The sequence below is a fragment of the Dromiciops gliroides genome, chromosome 2 (assembly GCF_019393635.1).
Source record: "Dromiciops gliroides isolate mDroGli1 chromosome 2, mDroGli1.pri, whole genome shotgun sequence".
Lineage (NCBI taxonomy): Eukaryota > Metazoa > Chordata > Mammalia > Microbiotheria > Microbiotheriidae > Dromiciops > Dromiciops gliroides.
Window position 1 is genome coordinate 199,864,582 of NC_057862.1, and position 22,312 is coordinate 199,886,893.

The 22,312-nt window shown below is 39.0% G+C and overlaps 1 protein-coding gene across 4 annotated transcripts in view; it reads right to left on the bottom strand.

Moving 5' to 3' along the window:
- The window catches only part of ARHGAP5 (Rho GTPase activating protein 5), an 88,405-nt gene extending 68,900 nt beyond the window's left edge, over positions 1-19,505 (bottom strand). For 3 of the 4 annotated variants that reach the window (XM_043981979.1, XM_043981977.1, XM_043981981.1), the window contains exons 1-2: positions 18,970-19,125; positions 3,478-7,356 (exon numbers count right to left, since the gene is read on the bottom strand). In XM_043981979.1, coding sequence (XP_043837914.1) covers positions 3,478-7,200 — 3,723 coding nt within the window. In that variant the 5' untranslated portion in view covers positions 7,201-7,356; positions 18,970-19,125. Of the gene's footprint in view, positions 1-3,477; positions 7,357-18,969; positions 19,126-19,375 lie in introns of those variants that run through there. The other variant, XM_043981978.1, reaches the window with a different exon arrangement.
- Between the last annotated feature and the right edge of the window lie 2,807 nt (positions 19,506-22,312).

Consider the following 22,312-nt stretch of genomic DNA (forward strand, 5'->3'; position numbering starts at 1 on the left):
ACCTGCTGTGACTCAAAACTTTTAATACAATAAGGGCCTTAGCCACCACTTCAGGGCACCTTACACTTTCCCTGCTCAGCTACTTTCTTCTAACTCCACCTGTACCCTTTCACTTTGTAAATCCCCCTGCTTCTAACTTTCCTCTCCTTACTGCCACCACTGAACCCCTGTATTTCTCTCTCACCGACCTTCTGTCTGTCTGCTCCGTCAGTCTGCCCTTCAGCCTCTCTTTTCTCTCCTAGTCCTCTTTTCTGCTCCTAGTCCTTCTCATCTTCTCCTGTGTCCTTGTAGCCCCGTCTCTAGTCTGCCGAGCTCCAACCTTTCTAATCTCCCCAGCCACCTCTTGACCTCTTCTCCGCCTCCACTCGTCCTTTCACTTGTCTCCTTGTCCGTCCTCCTCTCTAATCTCGTCAGCCGCCCCTCTGAGTCTAACTCCCAGGTCTATATATACCTTTTCTTCTCTCCACTCAAATCTCGGGGCTTCCTGCGCCCCCACAGACCAAGCTAATCTGCCAGTCAGGGCTGCAGCTGGGGGGAAGGGGGGTGTGCTCAAGCCTCACATGCCTCAGCACAGGCTACGCTAGAGCCCAGCATCTCTGAGATACCTCTGCTCAGGGAAGAGGGAGCTAGGGGCTTATTCCCCCCAGCTGTCTGACCCCACGTCTTGCACAGCCGACCCTGAGGGCCTAAGGCTTTCCAATCTCAGCCCAAAGGTAGGGTCCCCAAATCAAAATAAGTTTCCACAACATATACAATGTGTCACATTTAAACAATTTTAGTGCATGATGTTGAACTATGTATAAAATGTATAAAATATGGCATAAGAATTATGAAGATTTTCTATACTATCTTGACTTTGCCTACATTAAAATTATACCATCTTGAGTTACACAGTAATTGAGTATTGACTGCAGACTTGAAGCCACATTAAGATGCACTGAAATTGATATTCTTATATTAATTATAAAATAAGTGGTCTACTGAGTCTTTTTTGCTTTTGCTGAACTGGTCCTGGGACCATAAGTTTGAGGGCCACTTAAAGTAGCCCTCCCTATTAGGCAAAAATATTTACCCAAGAAAAGTCATTCCTGTCAATTCTCTCCCACAGCTTAAATACTATCAAATACAGAAGGAAAGAGGAAAGAGGAAAGGGAAGGGAAGGGAAGGGAAAATAAAAAGTACAGAAAAAAGAGCAAATATACATAGATGGTAACATCAGAGTAGAAAAATAAGTCAGGTAAGCTGGTGTTAGAAATAGAAAACTCTCTTGAGAGCAACTTCATAATTACTCCTGAGGAGCCTAACCATAACTTCAGTCCAAATAAATGCAAGTGAGAAAAGAATTAGAGCTAAAAGATATAAATAATTAAAATGTGAATATATGTGCATCTGTCACAGATAAATGTCCAATAGCATCATTACACAGGAGAGAAAAAAAAATCTTTATCCACTGCCCTCAAGGACTTGTGAGCTAGGAATTTAAAAACAAAACAAAACAAAAACAGGTAAAGAACTAGTTCAGAATGTTTGGGTAAAGAGATGAGAACAGTGAATTAATTAATTACTAAGGAGAGATTATGGTTGTTTGGAAAATGATTAAGGGGCAGCTAAGTGGCACAGTGGCTAAAGCAGCGGCCCTGGATTCAGGAGGACCTGAGTTCAAATCCAGCCTCAGACACTTGACAGTTGCTAGCTGTGTGATCCTGGGCAAGTCACTTAACCCTCATTGCCCCACGCCAAAACAAAAAAAGAAAGGAAGTAATAGAACAGATCTGCCAAATTATAGCTAGAATTAGGAGTAAAGTGGTCAGAGCATAGTGATGGTGACTGAGGACGAATAAAGTGACCTAAGCATAAGGAGGCATTTTAAAGGGAAAAAAAGTAAAGGTCAAATAAATTTTTCAAAAACCAAAAACTTGTTAATACTCCTAATCTTAAGATAATAAATAACTAATATAAATATAAGGGTATATAAAAAGGGATTAGTAGAAAGTTACTGAAAATTGTAAATTTATTTTATAGGACCGCCAGTATGCACATTCCAAAAATTTGTATTTCAATTAATCTATAGGTTTGATAAACAGCAAACAACTTTGGCAAACATTTTTATTCAGAGTCTAACACAGCAGCTCAAAACATCACCATCACCACCACCACCACCATCATCATCATCTCTTTATAGAGTTCACCAACCTAACAAATTCTTTAAGAACTCTTTTTTGTTCCCAGTCACCTGTATAAATATGGTCCCAAGCCAAAAGAAATCAGGCCAGCACAAAAATAAAAACCAAATTCTAAAAAATAAAATTTAATTAAAAAAAAAATCAAATTATGACCTATGGTGTTCATACCACACAGTCAGGTTCCTAATCTCTTTGGGGCAGCTAGGTGGAGCAGTGGATAAAGCATCAGCCCTGTATTCAGAAAGACCTGAGTTCAAATCCAGCCTCAGACACTTGACACTTACTAGCTGTGGGACCCTGGGAAGTCACTTAACCCTCATTGCCCCTCAAACAAAAAAACAAAGCAAAACAATCTCTTTGTACTAAGTAAATGTAAAACAGAAAAAAATTTTACAGGGCTAAACTTTTTAAACCTTTCAGACTACCCATAGAGTATCAACATTCTACATTAAATAAACTGCCTGAGAAAAGGGGAAAATAATCAAAACTGAGACAAATAAAAGCATCTCTATGCAGTAGTATTTGTGTTCTAGAATAATTATGGTGACAGGAAAGAATAAATTAATAGGGACAGCAATCAGCATGCTACATTAAAAGGTCACATCCATTGCAGAAAGTTAAAAGGTTATATCCACAAACCCTGGCTTTAAAATATATTTAAAGGTTCAATTCATAACACAAACTTCTGGCATAAAATTGTACTAAGTGAAAAATGCAAAATTCATTTCATTGAACGCATACTGAGAACCTGTGTGTAGGTATTATACCACATTCTTTTTTAAAAAGGGGGAGGGAGGGAGGGAGGTGTTATGTTGCCACTTTACTTAAAGCTAGTAGGAAAATTACCTAAACCGCCTCTTATTTGGGGCCCTAAAGGCTACTTCTATAATGTACAGGGTACAAACAATCCTACCCACCTAGAACATGTGTGTGTGTGTGTGTGTGTGTGTGTGAGAGAGAGAGAGAAAGAGACAAAGAGAAGATCAAATCAAATTCCCATTCAAATAAAAGAAATAAACCACAACTGCTAACCGATGCCAATAAATGAAATAATAACTCATCCAATTAAAATAAAACATTCAAGAAAATAGAATCGTTTAAGTGTAGAAAGAATTGAAAAAGGCTGCTCACTAAACATCTGATGTACAGTACTAAAACTTCTTATGAATACAAATGCCACAGCAGCAATAAATCAGGGTAATTTATCAAATCCAGTGCCTCTTTTAATTGTACATGACTTGGACACTGAAATCTTTAAACTTTATCAAAAACTCAAATTTTTAAATACACTTACCTTTTTATCTTCCTTTACTTTGTGTGTTTTCTTCTTCATTTTTTTGTCATCCAATTCCTGATCTGAAGTAATAGCAGGGTTATCAATGCCACCCTTCCAGGTTTCCACAGGAGAAAGAAGTGGATCTTCCTCACTTCCTCGATGCCTTCCTTTTCTTTTTGTTTTAGAAGTGGTAAAGGCCTCATCATCACTTGCATCTGAATGTGTTCTCCTATAGTAAGATTTGGCTTTGCTGAATAATGTCTTTGACTTGTATTTGTATTTTGAAGGCCTCCGTTCCCCATGACTCTTTGACGTTCTATCAGAAAATCCATTTTCCTCATCTCCCTGGGCATTATTTACAAATGAATTTCTAACTTTAATAACGCGATTCTGGCTGTCATCTGGGACAACATAGATCTCATCAGAATAGCATTTATGCTTAAAAATGCTATCAATAGGTTCTGCGTAGTTATCTGAGGAATCCATATCCTCAGGATGTGCCAAAGGAACTCTAGAGGTTTGTTTTCTTGGGTTTTTACCAATTCCAGCTTCAATTGTCTTTAAAAGGTTTGGATCCAATTTCTTTACATTTGTCTTAGGTACAACTGGTTTGGGTTTTATTGGTGGAGGCACTTTATGATTTCGTTCATGATCATGACAATTTGGGGTACTATGAATTGGGTATTCATTTCCTTCTAAATCTAATCGATACTTGGAACGGTCACTAGGTGTTGGAAGCAACTGAACATCATCCCCAATTGGACTATATGGTGGTGGTGCTTCAGTATCATCTTCTGAATCAATATAGCCAGAATAGGAAAAAGAACACTCTCTGGGAGATGGAAGGAAAACATCCTCATTATGATGTGTTGACTCTCTGGTACTGTCAGACAAATAGGAATTTTCTATCATATTTTTTTTCTCTAAAACATCACTGAAGAACAATGTAAAAACCTCCGTTTGCCGGTGATATTGAGATAAAGAATACAATGCTGTAAATTTAGCAGTGATCTCAGTTGCTATGTGTTCTCCTTCAGTCATTAACTCCTTGATAGCCTCATTCTCAAAAAAATCTGCCTGGCTGTCAGTTACTGCCACCAACTGTACAGGAATAGTATCTTGAACTTCTGAAAGAAATGCTCGGAGCATTCCCATGGATGCTTTCCTTTTGGCAGAGTAAACTAATATATATCCATGGACCAGTTCATCTTTCCTTACCCCAATTGAAGAATGATAAGACAATATTGTAATCTGTATTCGTCTTCTTTTTTCACCAATGATTTTATCAAGCATTAAAGAGTTATTTTGTCCAGCCTGAGCAGCACTACAAGCATGAGAGTCAAGAAATGGTGAAAGAATAAGATCCACACTAAATGGATCACCACACATGGCACACATGACAATTCTCAGGTCAGCCTCAGATATATCTTTATTGGTGGGAACAGGGCTTACCACATCTAAATTGCGTTTAACTGATTCCAATACTCCCCTAAGAGCTTGTTTTATTTGAGTCTCATTAAATTTACGAGGATATGTACCAGCAGGTACATCTACAAAAGGACACTGTAGCTTGTTTGCCAACTGCTGCCCTTGGTGCCTGAGAATAGGTAAATTTTTGCTAACACTGTCCCTCTGATTAGCCAATATTAACGTAAATGGAAGATTAGCCATGTATTTATCTCTCCTAATCTGTGAAGCTTCAGTTCTTATTTTTCCAATGAAGTCCCCAATAAAACTAAGTGATTCAATAGAGTTAAACACACAGAAGCATCCATGTGGCTTAAAGGCAGCATTCCATAATTGACTCAAAAGGTAAGGCGACTTGGAATCAACTGGTCGAAGATCTAGTTCATATATTTTTCCATCTAAGGCATACTCATCATCAGTAGACTGTGTCCTTATCTCATTAGCTAGTTCTTGTGCAAGGCCATCCTTTCCCAAAATGAAAAGATTAACTTTATCTATGTTGGTGCTATCATGGTACAAACGTAAGCGACCATGGTCCAACTGTAAAAGACTATTAGCAAGCAGTTGCTCTACTTTAATGTCCATGCAATTTTGACCACTAAGACAGGTTTCTTTAGTGGGATGATAAACAAACCCTATATGTTTAAGTAGAAGGGACTCTCGATCAGGTGCAAGTTTCTGTAAAGCTTTATATCTAGGTTCTTCACTTAAAACTGTGTGAATTTCACTCATTTTATCTGAACTGGGTGTTGCATTAAGATCCAGATCATAAAAAAGTTCAGAATGTTCAAAAAGCATTTCCTGAAACTCCTCTTTGGCTTTTTCAACTATTTCTCGCTGATGCCTACTATATACCTCTTTGCTATCAGCCTCAGTGATGTATTTAAAGGCTTCATCCTCCATTACAAAACACATAACTTCTTCCCAAGGTTGTCCAGGTGAAATGAACTGAATTTTTTCCAGAGTCTTCTTGAATTTTTCCTTCATTTCCACCCTCCTCTTTTCAGATATTAAATGCTGTACATGATTTTGATAGACTTTTTCAGCTTCCAAAGTGCTAAGGAGGTCAAATGGAATCCGCCTATCATTCACTTTATCTATGTGGTCAGTTTCATCCCAAGGTGTTTTCTCTAGCACCACAAAACACAATGGGAATTCTGTCCGTGTCTCCATTAATTTTAGGGCTTCTGACCAAGTCAAATGTTCAATCTCTTCAAGATTTGGCAGAAGAGTGTTAAAAGCTCTAGGTAGTGTATTGATATATTCCTCTCTTCTTTTTCTTATATGTTCTTGTTTGAGTTGCTCTATGTGTTTTGAAAATGTATTTCTGGCCTTTCGTGTTCCCTCTAAGTTTATATACTCTTCATAATCAGGATGATTTTTTAATTTATTACTAACAGTTTTCCAAGTTGCATGATAATCTCTCACAGTTTGCACAAGTTTTTCAAATTTATCTGTTGCTGTGACAACAAGTTGTCTCTGTGTTTTATAAGCATCCAGATAGGGAATAATTTTAGGTTTGCCACGAGTTCTATCCAACATTTGTACCAGTGCAGTGAAACATGTCTCAACGTTGACATTAAATCGTGCTGAAGTTTCTACTACAATGAGGTTCTTTTTGTTTGAAGCAAATCCCTGAACCTCTCGAAGATAATGATCTACACATTCATCACATTTAGTTGCTGCTATTATTATAGGTTTTTTTGATTTTGACAGTTGTATATATAGGTTATTCACAAACTTAAGTTGATCATCAAACTTCCTATTGCATCCCTGACTTACATCAATGCATAATAAAAACCCATCTACACTGAGTTTCCCTTCAGGCATTTGTTTCTGATCAAAGTCTTGCTCCAAGCCTAATTGATCAGTGCAAATGTACATCAGTTTTTCTGCTGACTGCAATTTGGATGCAGCTGCACGTTTTATATATGGTTGCAAGTTCGTACTCCGATGAGGCAAGAAAGTCTGATCATCAATGAACTCAGTCTGTTCAATGACATGGATTTTGCAATCTATTCCATCTTCACCACTTTGTATTACGTCACCCCAGTACAAAAAATGATCATTGTTGACTACTCGTCCTCCAAAGTCAATTGTACTAAGCACGGAGGTATGCTCAGGATAATATTCATCGGCTTTGGAACGCACAAATCTATTGCACAAACATGACTTTCCAACGCCACAGTTACCTTTGTCCTTTTCAGTCCCAGATAACCCTACTACACTGATAGCATAGGATGGAGGACGAGGTTCTTTGTTTTTTGCCATCATAACTCTCTTCTCATCCTTTTACGTTCACCAAGGTAACGAGATGTTTTTCTCATTCTGAAAACATTCCACAGAAATACAGATCTTCAATTTCAGAACTATATTGTATTCTCCTCATTTCTGTGCAGAAAGCAGGTCTTCATTTTATGGATCATCTTCCTGGAGAAAAAAAAAAGTCAATTTTTAAAGTAATTTACTACATAAAATGTAGCTGCTCAATAAAAAGCAAATCATCAATTCCAGTTTAACAGTATTGTCTGACTAATTCTTTGTGCTTTATAGATGACAGTGAGTCTAGTAAAGGAGAAGGGGGGTCTGGACTTGGAAGATGAGTGTTCAAATCCTGGTACATCTACTTTTTAGCTATGTGACCTTCGGCATATCACACCTCTCTGAACTTCAATTTCCTCATCTGTAAAATAGGCATACTTCCATACATACTATCTACCTTGGAGGTCGTTATTAAAAATCAATTGTGAAACTGGTTTTGGAATCACAGAAACTCATAGCAGAGTGTTATTACCATCAGTTACTAAACTGTGCTGGCTCAAATAAAAGATGATCTTAAAGAAATTTTAAAATTACAGTCTCATAATAACACCAAATGTTTTTGTTATTATTTGATTAAGGAAAAATAAATTAAAATCCTATTTTCAAATGTTCTTGGCCCTTGTGATATATAGTTTAACAGCCCCTTCTTCCCTACTTTTTGCTTTCTGAAATGTTGAGGTATTACTAATAACTAAAATACTCTTGACAACACCTTATAAGCCAGAGCAGGGAGAAAAGTGCTGGGTTAGGAGTCAGAATACCTAGGTTTGAATCTTGGCTTTTTCTTCCACTTATTAGGTGTGTGACCATGGGTAAGCCACTTAACCTCTCTGGGCCTCTGTTTTCCCATATGTAAAATTATAAGACCAGTTAAGCTCTAAGACCCCTTCTAGTTTTAAATATACAATTCTATCAGCTATTCTATCCAATTCAGCAGTCAGTTATAGAGCTTCATAAAACTGGCATTGAAAAGGGCCAGTATTTCCTCTAAAATTGTTAAGGGCTAAAATTCTAGCTAGTCTGTCTAAAATATCTAATGAGTGGTCGCCAATAAATTATAAGCTTTAGCAAGAGTTAGACTTTTAAGCATTTATTAAGGAGAATAAGAATTTGGTAAAGAGAGAAAGGCCTAGATTCCTATCTATTAAAGGGAGAGCGCATTTCTAGCTCCCCTCTCCACCAGCGTCCTCAGGAAAGAGAGTGAGACCAAGCGCCAGTCTCTTCTTTCCTTCTCCCACTAGCCCGCATCACTTCCTGACACCAAAGAAAAGACTCCTGGTCTTGCCCTCAAAGACCTTCGCTTCATGGGCGGAACTCTTCTACAGTAAGTCTCCAGCAGGTGGCGTCATTCCAATCATTACAAAATGTAGATCAAAGTTCTTCACAATACAATAGTACCTGGACATCAGGAAGTGAATGAATGGTAACCTTGATGAGAAAACCATATTCAACTATGCGAAGGCAGCTAGGTGGCACAGTGGATAAAACACTGGCCCTGAAGTTGGGAGGACCTGAATTCCAATTTCACCTCAGACACTTACTAGCTCTGTGACCCTGGGCAAAGTTACTTAACCCCAATTGTCTTAAAATATCTAGGGTATCTCCAGCTGTCCTGACGTATATCTTACCACTGGACCCACATGGTCCTAGAGGAAAGAGAGTGAGGTTGGGGACTTTGCATGACCTCATCTAAACAGCAGCAGCAGCAGCTAAGAAAAGACATAGAAGATACCCAACTCCACATCAATTAATGCAAGGTGAGTAATAGTCTTTAATTTTCTTTTCTTTTTAAAGAAAGCACCTCACTTTATCAACACTGAAAAATCTCATTTTCTAAAATTCTTTAAACATAATTGTTTAAATGGTTTTAAAAAAGTCATATTATTCAGGAGTTTTTAATAACACCCCACTTGCCCAGTTGTCAAATTTCTTGAAATTTCAATTATCTACAAAACAACTAAAAATCTTCAAGTCCAAAATAAGCTATCACAAAGCCCATGTTCTTTAATCCACTGGAAGAGGTACAAAGAGCAACTACAGTCTGCCTTACAACTATGCAAGATAAGGTTACTAATTTAATAAACTTGGCTATCATAAGTTAAAAGTTATAAAAGTATATTAGAAACAATTAAGTATGGACAGGTTGCAAGAGGAACATACACTGACAATAATGAGAAATAACAGTTGGATAGAGAGGTGATATGTAAGCTATAAAAATCAGAGAATTATTTATAACAGTCTTGATTAATTTTGTACAGAAACTCAAGTAACAGTGCCTACAACATACATAGCTGAATATTCCCTGAGGACATTATTTGTAGTTCAGCCATTTTCAGTCCTATTCGACTCTTCAAGACCCCATTTGGAGTTTTCTTGGCAAAAATACTGGAATAGTTTGCCATTTTCTTGTCTAGCTCATTTTCCAGATGAGGAAATTGAGGCAAACCAAGTTAAGTAACTTGCCCAGGATTACAAAGCTAGTGTCTGAGGCCAGACACTTGACTCCAGGTCATGGTATGCTAACCACTATGCTACCTAACTTCCTGAAAACATTATAGTAAGGTACAATTATATAAAGGATGTCTGCTCAAATGAAGTAAATATGTAGTTTGGATTTTGAGGAAACATAACTACTTCAATGTAAAATAATATCAGAAAAATAGAGGAAATGACTTTAAATTCACCTTAATGCAGTTCTATTTGCTATCCATTTCTTTATAATAGTCTTTTAAGAGGCTCTACAAATTTTTTTTAAGATTTATTAAGAAACTGAAGATGCAATTGACAGTAACAAGTTTTTTTTCCCCTCTTACCTCCTAATACCAATTGTTATTTAAAACAGTAGGTCCAACTATGTTCCAAGGAACCTTGATGTACTATGTCATATAAATAGGGATCCTAAGAAAGAATTACTATGCTGACCATTTATTGTTCTCTGAAATGGTAAACATGCAATTATGTAGGTATCAAAGGAACTTACGTGCAGAAATTTGGGAGGTATGGAGAAGGTTTAATTACCTAAAACTTCCCAACTCTCTCCTTTTGTTCAGACCAACATTTATGAGTTGCATCAATTTTTCAAGCCCAGAAACATTCTATGACCAAAGTATTTTAGGAGATGCTATACAAAGAAATAAGAACCCGTGTACAATGTCCTAAATGTTTAAGGATGTCAGCTAAATATTTTCTTTAGGTAATCATATGACAATGTCTTAATATGGCATCAAATTCTTTGTTGTTGTTTTTAATTAAAAGGTTCCTCTCCTCATATTTAACACTTCTGTCATATATTTTGGAGCCCCAAAAGATCTCATACTAAATCAGAATACAATAACAAAGAAAGCCATGTTTCAACGAATCAACAAAAATACCTTTTTTTTTGTTTTTGTTTCTGTGGGGCAATGGGGGTTAAGTGACTTGTCCAGGGTCACACAGCTAGAAAGTGTCATGTGTCTGAGGCTGAATTTGAACTCAGGTACTCCTGAATCCAGAGCCAGTGCTCTATCCACTGCGCCACCTAGCTGCCCCTTCGATGGTCTTTTAAGGTCCATTCTAGCTCTAAAGCTATGAGTTTATGATCTTAAATACCTAACAAACACCTAATACAGCTAAGTCAAATTCATGTACTAGGTATTCAGAGAATACAGAGATTTGGTAGAAATCTCATGGAAGTATAACACAAACTGCATCTTTGAGTAGTAAAAAAACAGGAATTTAAAAAGCTGAAGAGAATGGTAGGAAATTGTATAGGATACGGTAAAGAGAATCAGCTGAATAGTGGGGAAGTAGTAAGAAAAAGACTCAACTTGGAAGGGTAAGCCAAAATTATAAAACCATAAGTCACACAGAAGAGCCTGAAAAGTGGAAGATAAAAAGGTTCTTAAAGAAGTGTGATAAATGGACTAGAAAGGGAAAAACTAGACAGAGGGAGAGCATGAACTAGAACACTGTCAATGGGAAAGGGCAAATTTAAGAATAAAAATTATAATAATGACTGGCATTTGTCTAGCACATTACAAACTGCTTTATATACTTATTCAAATGATCCTCACGAGTCTGTGACTCAATAAAATTAACCATGTTTTAAAGATGAGAAAACAGAAAGTCAGGGAGGCTTAAGGTCACACAGTTAACTAGCAAAATAGGGCCACAAACCAAGATCCTTTGAAACTAGATTAAGAAAGGCTGGCCTACAGGAGGAGTTCAGAGAAATCTGGAAGGACTTGCATGAACAGATGATGAGTGAGATGAGCAGAACCAGAAGAACATTATACACAGTATCATCAACATCATGTGTTGATCAACTATGATACAGACTAGATTCTTCTCACCAATCCAATGGTACAAGAAAGTTCCAAAGGACTCATGATGGAAAAGGCTCTCCAAATCCAGGGGAAAAAAAAAAAAAAAAGGAACTGTGGAATATGGATGCTGATTGGACCATACTATTTCTTTTGGTTTTGGTGCTGTTCGTTTTCTGTTTTGAGGTTTTTCCTTTTTGCTCTGATTCTTCTCTTATAACTTGAAATATGTTTAATGTTATTATGCATATATAACTTATATCAGATTACCTGCTGTCTAGGGGAGGTGGGGGGAGAAAAATTTGAAATTGGAAATATTATATAAAACAAAAGTTGAAAACTATCTCTACATGTAACTGGAAAATAATAAAATACTTTTATTTTTAAAAAAAGAAAGGATGGCCTAGTGTAGATGTGTTGGCACCTGACCTGTGCTTTGGAGCAAAACTTGGTATCTTAAGAGATGGAGGTGTACACTAGAGAAGACCAGGATTAGGTGGAAAAGGGATGGATTTGAGAGAAGTTGTAGAATTATAGCAAATAGACTTGACAATTGATAGGATATGAAGAATGAAGAGTAAGAGCAGGGATGACTTCCAACATTTCAAAACTAGGTAATAGGGCAAACTAATCAAATAGCAATTGGAAGTGAAGAGTGAAATATAATGAGTTCCATTTAAGACATCAATGGAACCTCCAGGTAGAGATGCACAGAGAGCCACTGGTAATGAGACAATACTGGAGGGAGGTCAGAGCTGGATTTCTAGATCTAAAAATCATCTGCATGGAGATAATAATTGAAGGAGTGGATATTGGTAAGATCAGCAAGGAAGAAAGTATATAGGGAGAAATAGGGCCCAGGCCAGGGCCTTGGTAGGAATAATGGACTCAGGAACAAGATAATGAATGAATGAGCAAAGGAGCCTGAGGAACTCTCAGAAAGGTCAGAGAGAAGAATCAGATACAGTCCTCCTTAGGCTTCTATAACAGACTGATGGTCAATAGTGTCAAAAGGTCAAGTAGAATATGAGCACAGAAAATTCAAATTCAAACTATTCTTATTGGTACCAGTTAAATTGCCTGCTGACACCTCTTCTATTGTTATCCTGAAGTGTTATTATAATTCAACTTTTCTTGTGTTTATGCTTCATCTCCAACTAGATTATAAGGTTCTAGAGGAAAGTACCCATAGACTACAGCACTTAAATAGTATTCATGTACTGAGGACACGGAAATGAGAGGTAATCAAGTATTTGTTCTTTTAATTCATTAGTGAACTAAGACTAATTTTGAGCTAGAAGAAATAAATTTAAAACTTCTGAAAATATTTTTGTTTGCTGATAATTAAGTTCATAAGAAATTTGTATTTATTGTATGGATTATTTTTCAATTAAAGACTTAAAAGTTGAGTGATTAACTACAAAAGGCACGCTCAGAGTTTTAAATCTAAAAATCATTGATCATCAAATCATATATTTTTAACCTTGAGGAAAATTGGCTACTGTCTAGTCCAAAGCTTTTATTTTACATGCGAGGAAACTGAGTCCCAGAGGTTATAATTTTCCCACAATACTCAGCTATAGAACAGGATTCAAACTTAGGCTCTTTGTCTCCAAGTTCACAAGACTTCCTAGCACACCACTTCAAGTTTCCAATGTACTACTTAGAGTCCAAACTCCTAAAATATATTGAGTGCAGTAGTTTTGAAATGATTTAGGTAGCCAATTTAGTATATTGCAAATGTAAATGAAATGGTAAAAAAAAAATCTAAAAATTACAAATTACCTAAAGCATCTAAATTACCAAATATTTCAGACTTCATAGTAGTGATGCATTCCTTATTTACCTGTGTTTCTAAGGGTGGACGTGGGGAGGTAATATGTGCATGCATGTATAACAATTGTGTTTTTTATATATCAAATATTATTTAGAAATGTGTGAATTAAAAATTATAAATTGGGCACCCAATGCTGAATTTTTTGAGTCAAGGAAAAATAGAAAATAGCCTTGTCTAATACTGTTCCCGCTCTTGCCGACATTACAAGGGCAGAAAGGCAGAAAAGAGGGTAGAGGGTGACAAGAATCACATTTCTTGAACCACCTACAAACTTTGATTTAAACTTCTGTAAACAAGGTGCCATCTTTTGTTCAATAACCATGCGGACAGACTAATGAATGAACTGAACCACAGCCATACTAAGATTCTCCCTTTAAATGAAACTAAAATACAGATACAAGGGGAAGGAACATGAATTCAATTATCTCAACATATATTATTCTATCTATCCCAACTTTCCTTACTGCATGTTGGACATCTCAAGACTGGAATGTCCTGTGGGCACCTCAAACTCAGTTACCAAAATAGAATTCATTATCTTCCAAATTAACCGCTCCAACTCCAAATTTCCATATTTTATTTGAGGCACCAACATCCTTCTAGTCATATAGGCTTGAAATTTTTGAGTCATCCTCAACTCTCCCTTATTTCCCAAATTTACTTAGATGTCAAGAATGGTTGGTCCTAATCTTCACAATATCACTCATCTATGACCCCTTCTCCTCAGTCACCACTCTAGTTCAAGTCCTTATCAGCTCTCACTGGAACTATCACTGCAAAGGCCTCTAAATTGCATTCCCAGTTTCTCGTCTTCCCTTCTCCAATTCACCCTTCACAAAGCTGACAAAATTATATTACTAAATTACTAAGTCTATCAAACTGCTGGGCTCAAAAACTTTCAGTGGCTCCGTAATGCCTCTAAGATTTAAAAAATACTTCTGTACTTGACATTTAAAGTCTTTTACAATATGGCTCCAGACTATTTTTCCAGGCTTATTTCATACAAGGCCCCTCCCCCAAGATACATTTATATTTCAGTCAAACTGACCTCTTTGCTGTTCTCCATACTCAGAATTCTCTCATCAATGGGACCTTGGGTACGTCATATAACCTGTTGACTCAGTTTCCTCAATTGTAAAATGGGGATTGTAACACCACCCACCTACCTGAACAGCTGTGGTGAAGATCAAATGAGATAATATTTGTAAAGCCCTTAGAACAGTGCCTAGCAGGTACTATAAAAAAGCATATTCCCTTCTCCATCTCTGTCATTGCAGAACTATTACCTCATACAGAGAATATACTGCATCTTCATTTCTGGCTTGTAGAACCATGGCTTCTTTCAAGGCTCAATTTACATGTCACCTCCTAAAGGAAGCCCTATTTGATATCCTAGTTATTAGCACTCTCCCTCATCAAATTTTATATACATATTATAGATGTTTATAAACATTCAACTGGAGAGTACACTCATAAATTAAGTGTGTACATATATATACATGATGTATATATACACACACACGCACATGCATATAGTTATCTGCTTACATGTAATTTTCCACATCTATATGTGTATCTATATATATATATATATGGATTTTTTTTTAAACATACTTCCAGTATAAGGTAAACTCCTTTGGGTAGGACTATTTTTGGTTTTACCTTTGTATCCCCAATACCTAGCATAGTACCTTGAACACAGCAGATGCTAAATACTTACTGGATGAAAAACCTCCAGCAAGTTAAGCAGATCCTCTAGGAAGAACTTATGGAGAGAAATGGATGAGAATTACAGAGGCAACATAGCACAGTGAAAAGAATGCTGGACCCGAGGTCAAGTCCCAACTCTGACACATAGCAGCAGCTGGTGTTGCAAAGGATACAGTTCTGGGCCTAGAATTAGGAAGAACTGAGTTCGAATCCAGGCAAGTCACTTAATGTCCATTTGCCTTAGTTTCCTCAATTGAAAAATGAGGAAAATAAATAGTACCTACTCACAAGGTCTTTGTGAGGATAAAGTGAGAGAGATATATAAAAAGAAATGCTTAGCACAGTACCTGGCACATTGTAGGTGTTGTATAAATGTTTATTCCCTTTCTCTTCTCCTACCCATGTAACCTTGGGGGTGGCCCCTGACCTTAGTGGCTAAGCCTTAGTTTCCTTTTCTGTAAAATGAAGGGGCTGGACTAGATAACCTCTAAGATTCCTTCGAGCTCTCTCTATATATGAGTATGATTATTAGAAAACATATAAGGGTTTCAAACTCCATTGGTGGAGGGGGTACACAGGACAGACGAAATAACAGATCCAAAGTATCAAAATAAAGTTACAAAATGCTTCTTAGTTTTACCAAAGAACTCACCACAGTGTTCCTTTACAAATGAGTTTCACTTAGATCCTTTTAAATGTGATTTATTAAAAAAAACTCTTTAGGTATGAAACTACCATATTATACAAACTATTTGCCAATATTATAATTTTTAAACTACCAATTAAACAAATTAGCTCCTTTGTTTCCTCCAAGGATGAAAAATGTTTTACTACAATGTACCTTAATGCAGGTAAAAAGAAATGATAAAATTAGATCTTTGCAAGAAAGAGTTCTTAAAACAGTATTTCTGAAAAGTGAGTCATTAACTCAAATGGAACTTCCAAAATGTAATACTGAAAGATACCAAACTGTTATTTACTCAGAAATTAAGTACCCAATAAGATTTCACATTAGGCAAATCATTTCCAAACTATTAGAGAGCTTGGACGCCTTTAATATTAAGAAAATTAATTTCAGCAATCACCATATGAATGTGGTCACGATTATAAATGGAAAATTAACATTTTTAAGTGAAATTTCTATAAACAATATTCTACTGATATCTTCTTACATTGCCCCAACCTCTCCTCTGTACTTATCACATTCTAACTTATACCATACTTGTACATGTCCTATCCCCCCTATAAGATTTCTGTAAACACCTTGAGACGCATGATTTATTTGGGTTTTTTTCCTTTTTACATATATCCAGTGAGTGTTCAGCACATTGTCCCCCTTCACACAGTGGATATACTTGGTAAATGTTAAGCAGAACACTTTTTGACACAAAATTTAAGGTTATATATGTCAACTTTTGACTATTTTATTAGTCAGTGAGGAGTTTCATAAGGAAATTTAGGAAACCTTTCAACATCATTTTTAGATTAAAAAAAAAAACAAAACAAACTGAAGCCCAGGTCTTTTAAGTAATTTATTTAAAGGCATTTAGCAAGTTATTGGCTCATTAAAAGCCAGATCTACCCAGAGAATTGGCAGTCAAAAAGTGACCAAGCTGCTTAAATAACCTATACTATTTCTCAAACTTAACAAAAAATATCACTGGATATTTATAAATTGAAAATCGGTTTCAATTCCAAAGACTGTAAATAAAGTAATCTCCATTTTAGCCAATTTCAATCCTTTGACCTTCACTTACAAGGTAAAAAGAATTAAATTTCATGTGAAACACAATGTACCAGTACTGTGAAACTTTTTTTTTAAGATATGGCTTCAAAACATTTAGGATAAACAGTATAAAAGAATTAGGATACTATCTTTAAAATGCCTTATGTTAAAATGCCTTTAAAAAAAGGCATTTTAAATGTGGTCACATTTCAGATGAAAAGAACTTCCTACCTATAGAAATACAAAATGCTTTCCCCTTGAAACTCGGTCATTATGTTATCAAAGTAATGCAATGGGCTAAATTAAATGGATTCTACACATGACAATCATATTGTCTTTCAATCGACTAATTTTTTTCTTGTTGCCTTCAACCAGCGAATAAAATCACAACGATGCTATGGCTTGATAACCAGAAAGGTTTGGGGTTTTGTTTATGGGGTTGGGTTGGGTTTTTTTCTTGGGTTTTTTTTGGTACTCAGATTTTTTTAATGTGACCTTGCAGAAAGTTTCTTACTTTTTTTGTTCTCCACCTTACCTTTTCTTTCCCTCTTCCTTGTAATGCTTCTAAAATACACACGTAATCTGGGTCGACACTGGATAGGTGATACAAATTCATAAAGGGTAAAAAACATTGTAATTTAAAGATGGCCTAATAGGCAGGAGGTATACTAAGTGCCTGGTATAATAGAAAGATCACTACACTAGAAATTAGAATCGTTTACTTCAACAGGAACTCAAAGCCCTAATTTTCTTTTTGCAAAAACAGGTTTCTTTATGTTAGATTTTATTATAAAGGAAGAAAGAAGAGACACCTGTTGAAAACATTAACAAGGATTAGTACAGTGAAGCCTTTGACAGTCTAAGATCAACATAGTTTTTTTTTTTAAATGCTGTCACCGTCGCCTAGCTAAACATCACAAAGTAAAATAAAAATCTTTGAGAATGTAAACTAAAGTTCGCGCACACACCCACCTACAGGCCTATTGTGGTCTAGGTTTAAAACATTTCGGATCCCATTTAAATATATCTAACACCTAGGATTTACGGGGGAAAAACTGTAAGCTTCTCTCTTTCAACTTTCTCATAATTTTCCCAAGCGTCCTAGGAGCTAGCTTCTCCATCACTTCCGACTACCTTTCTACCTACAACATTCTCCAGACTCCACCTCACAAGCATTTCTAATAACGCTAAGAGGAGGGGGGAGGGGAAATGGGTGAATGTGTATATGTTTAATGTGTGTATAAGTGCGCGCGCGCTCCCGCGCGGTTTCCCCACACCGCCCCCCCCCCCAACCCCAACCCCCAACCCCGATACTTATTTCTTTAGTGTAAACCAAAGGACTGGGAGTTTAGAGGTTATTCTAGAAACTGAAATGCGGTGCTGGGATGGGAGTTGTGTTCACTGATAGGACCTAGTGTTAGAGGTGGCGTAGCCCAAACTTCTCTCTCTAGCTTTCTCTCCCTTCGAACCTCAAGAGCTAGGGAATTGGAAGAGAAGGAAAAGGGGAAGGTGTGCGTGTGTATGTCTTTGGAGGGGGAGAAAATACGGGAGTAAAAGTGAAAGGGCTGCTCACTCCAAGACCGGATTAAGTTCGGAGCGGGATTCCGTTTCAGCTGACAAGCCCCCACCCCACCCCACCCCCTTTTTCTTCTCCTCCCAGGTGGAACTCGTTAGCAGCGGCGGCAGCCCCGAGAACCGGGGTGGGAGGAAGGGAGAGACACCGCCACCTTCCTCCTCCCTCCCCCGCGCGCCGCCCGCCACCGAGGCCCGGGAGCTGCGGGGAGCGAAACTGGGAGCCTAAGGGAGGAAGCCGGCTTCAGCCTCCCCCAACTCCCAGGCCGGCCGGCCTGCCCGCCCGTGTGCTCCGCGTCACCTGGGGGCGGAGGGGGGGAGGGGGGAGTGCAGCGGCTCTCTCTGCCCTTCACACTCCCCGTCTCCCGCCCCCGACCCCCGATCACACTTTCCCCCCAACCCTCCTTGGTCCCCCGGCCTGGAAGGGGAGGGCTCGGAGGGGAGAGAAGGGAGGGGGGAGGAGCAGCCCCTGGAACTGGCTGCAACCGGCGGCCACAGCGGTGGTGGCCGCCGGGCGTGAGTGTGGAGAGGGGGGAAGACCCTGACCAGGCCCCGGGGAGAAGAGAAGGTCCTACCTAACACGGTCGGTCTCCTCCGCCTCCTCCTCAAAGGCAGCAGCCCCGGCGGCGGCGGCGGCGGCAGGGGTGGCGGCGGCAGCAGCAGCGACATTCCTGGGGAGAGCTCACGCCGCCGCCGCCTCCTCCTCCTCCTCCACCACTCTCCGCTCGCCTCCCAGCAGCACCGGCCGCCTCGTCCCTCCGGGCACCCACCCTCCCCCCCCCTTCCACGCCCCAAATCTCCAAGCCCGGCCGCGGCTGGGTCGTCGTCCTCTCTTGCTCCCTCCCTCCCACCCACCCCCCCCCAAGCCCCTCCGCCCGTCGCAGCCTGCCCGCCGGCCGGCCGCCGCGCTGGGCTCAGTAATGGCGGCCGCTCTGGCTCCCCCTCGCTGACGGTTCTCGCTCCCTCTCTCCCGAACTTTACCTCAGCATCTCTCCCGGCGCGCACCGCCGCCGGAACGCGCGCGCGCACAGCCCCACACCCGGAGCGGAGGCGCCGCCGCGGCTCCAAGCTCGCGCGCGCGCGCGCCCTCGCGTCCCCTTCCCCCTGTCAGCCCCCCTTCCCCGCCCGCAGCAGTCCTTCACCTCCCTAACACCTCCCTTCCCCCCCGCCCCCTGCTCTCTCCCAGTTTAGCCCCGCCCTGGCCCTCGTCTCCCGGGAGCCGGGGAAGGCGCGAGCTAGCCAGGGGGGAGGGGAGCGGATGGGGGAGCCTGGCTCTTGCTCCCCCACTTCGAGCTCCCCCATTGGTTTCTGAATCCCCCCCTCCCTTTCTTCCTCACTTTACCCTATTCATTGGTTCGCTCGCCTACTCCATTCCTTCCCACCTTCTCCCTTTCATCCACCGGGGATTGTGTGTGTCTTTTTTTTTTCCTTTCCTTTTCCCTTCCTTCTTATCCTACTCCTCGATCCCACCCTCCACACTTTGAAAGCAACATGCCACACAGCCTAAGCACCACCCCAGTTTTCCCTTTCCTCATTCCTCGTTTTCTCTCCGTGGCTCAGGGCAAGCCACTCTACTGCAAAGGAAAGAAGCAGAGATCGGGTTAATCTCTTGCAAAATATGACATATGAACGGGCAAAATAAATCCCTTTTCGGTCCCGGAGCTGAAACAGATTCTTTGAGAGGGAAGAAAAGGAGACCCACAAGCACGTTTGCACAGACATGCAAGTGTTTTTTTATAATGCGTGTGTGTGTGTGTGTGTGTGTGTGCGTGCGCACAGCCGGTTTGGCTTAGGGATCACTAGTAAGAAGCATTTGTTCACTCACAGTAGAGGCAGCATATATAGTGGAGTCAATGTCATACTTCCACGGAAGGCAAAACTCCTTCTGAAGCCAAGAGGAGGAGGAGTCGTCTATTTCTCAGCGAACGTAAAGCATATGGGCTAAGGCGCGCGCGCGCGCGCGCACACACACACACACACACACACACACACACACACACACACACACACACACACACTTTGGAAGAGGTTAAAAGAGGGAAGGAGAAGAGAGGGTAAAATAGATGTGGGAAAGAGTTGCGTGAAGGTAGTAATATTTCATCCTTCTTGACTAACATCTCTCCATTAGCTACCTGCTATTCCCTTGGTTGTCTGGGGTTTTTTTGTTTGTTTGTTTTTAATGGCTTGCATTATTACTTTTAGTTTATACAAATTTCATGCCCCTTTCAGCCATCCTTTCACATGTTGTGGCTTTACCTCTAGGAATTTCACAAGTAAATCACTTGTTTATAGTATTCATTCTTTGAGGACACTTGAGAGCTAAACCAAATCTTAAAGACAGACCTGAAATCTTGGTGCTCAGAGACCTTGGAGATCTTCAAGTCCAATTAATTCATGGATTTTTTACAGATGAAGAAACTGATACCCAGCAAAGTTAACCAATTTGTCCAAGGTCACAATAATGGGTCACATGCTAGTAGAATTCAACAGATTCTATGAAATCGAAGTATTTGTGAAACATAAATCTGTTCCAGATTGTTGTTAAAACTTAGAAAACTAAATTATTAATGCAGGAGAATTGGGTGATTCCTCTTTCGGGATAGATTTATTCCTGTTTCTAAAAACTGGCTATCATCAGTAAAGCAAAATATTAAAAAGGCTTGTAAATTCAAGTTGTTTCTTACTTCTTAGGTTACATAAGGTACTGGCAGTATGTAAGGTTGTTTTTTAGTGCTATAATGATGCAGCTGCTGCCAGCCATAAGTACATTTATGGACTGTCAGTAAAGAAACAACGAAAATTGCCTGTCAGTAAAGTCTGTTAAAAAATATTTGTGTCAGTAAAAATGTCAGGATATTCCAGGAGAGAAGGTTCTTACCTTGTTCTTCCCCACCCCTACCCCACCCCCATATTTCTCAACAGCAAACTTAGTGGATTTCTGAAGTAAGGCAGGAAACAAGAAGTCTCCATTTCTAATCCCACTTTACCTTTGCTTCTCTAATTAGCAAAAGGCAAATTATTGAAACAAATATCATGTCCCTTAATTACCTAAGGCCAAGTTTTTTATCACCTTGTTCTGCCTATTGAGTTATGGACTGGCCATATTGCTGGAAGGTTTGAGGTGAAAGCAAGGAAGACAGCAAAGAGGATGAAACAAAAAAAACAAAACTTAATGAAAGTAGTTTAAAAGTAAGATATAGAAAGAAAAAAACAAAAAACAAAAAAAGCACACATGAAGTATAGAGTGGTAGAGAGCCACCAAAGTAGGTATCAGGTTTAGAGTTAGAGTTAGATGCCTGCCCTACATTTAGAGGATTTGGGGGGAATTAATGCAGAAGTACCTGTAAAACATTTCCTTATTTGAGGGCTAAAAGTTCAAGAGATAAGAATAATGTAGTGGTTTTAATCTTGTTTCTAAAAAAATAATTATTTCTAGAAACAGAAAAATTCATGTTAATTCAATAAATATTTATAATACACAGTCCTTGCCTTCAAGGAGTTTATCAACTCTTTTTTCGTAATAAATAAGGAAGTTGGTAACTGTTGGCACATATATCACCATGAACTAGATTTGCCAGACTCAAGTAATTAGGACTCATTTGGATGTATAAATATATGGGACAGGATTATGAGGTTTCAATTCCCTTTTCCCAAGTGACTGTTCAAATTTCAGCAGAGGTTTTTTGGGACAATGGAAAGTGCCCTAAACCTGCATTTGAATTTCAGTTTTGCTACTTACTACCTCAGTAACCTTGAGTAAGTAAACTTAACTTCTCTGGACCTCAGTTTCCTCATCTTCAAAACAAAAGGATTGGACTAAAGCAGCAGTTCTCCAAATGTGGTCCGGAGAACCAAAGGGTCTCTGAGACACTTACATGGGGTCTGAAAGGTGAAAACTATTCTTATAATAATACTAAG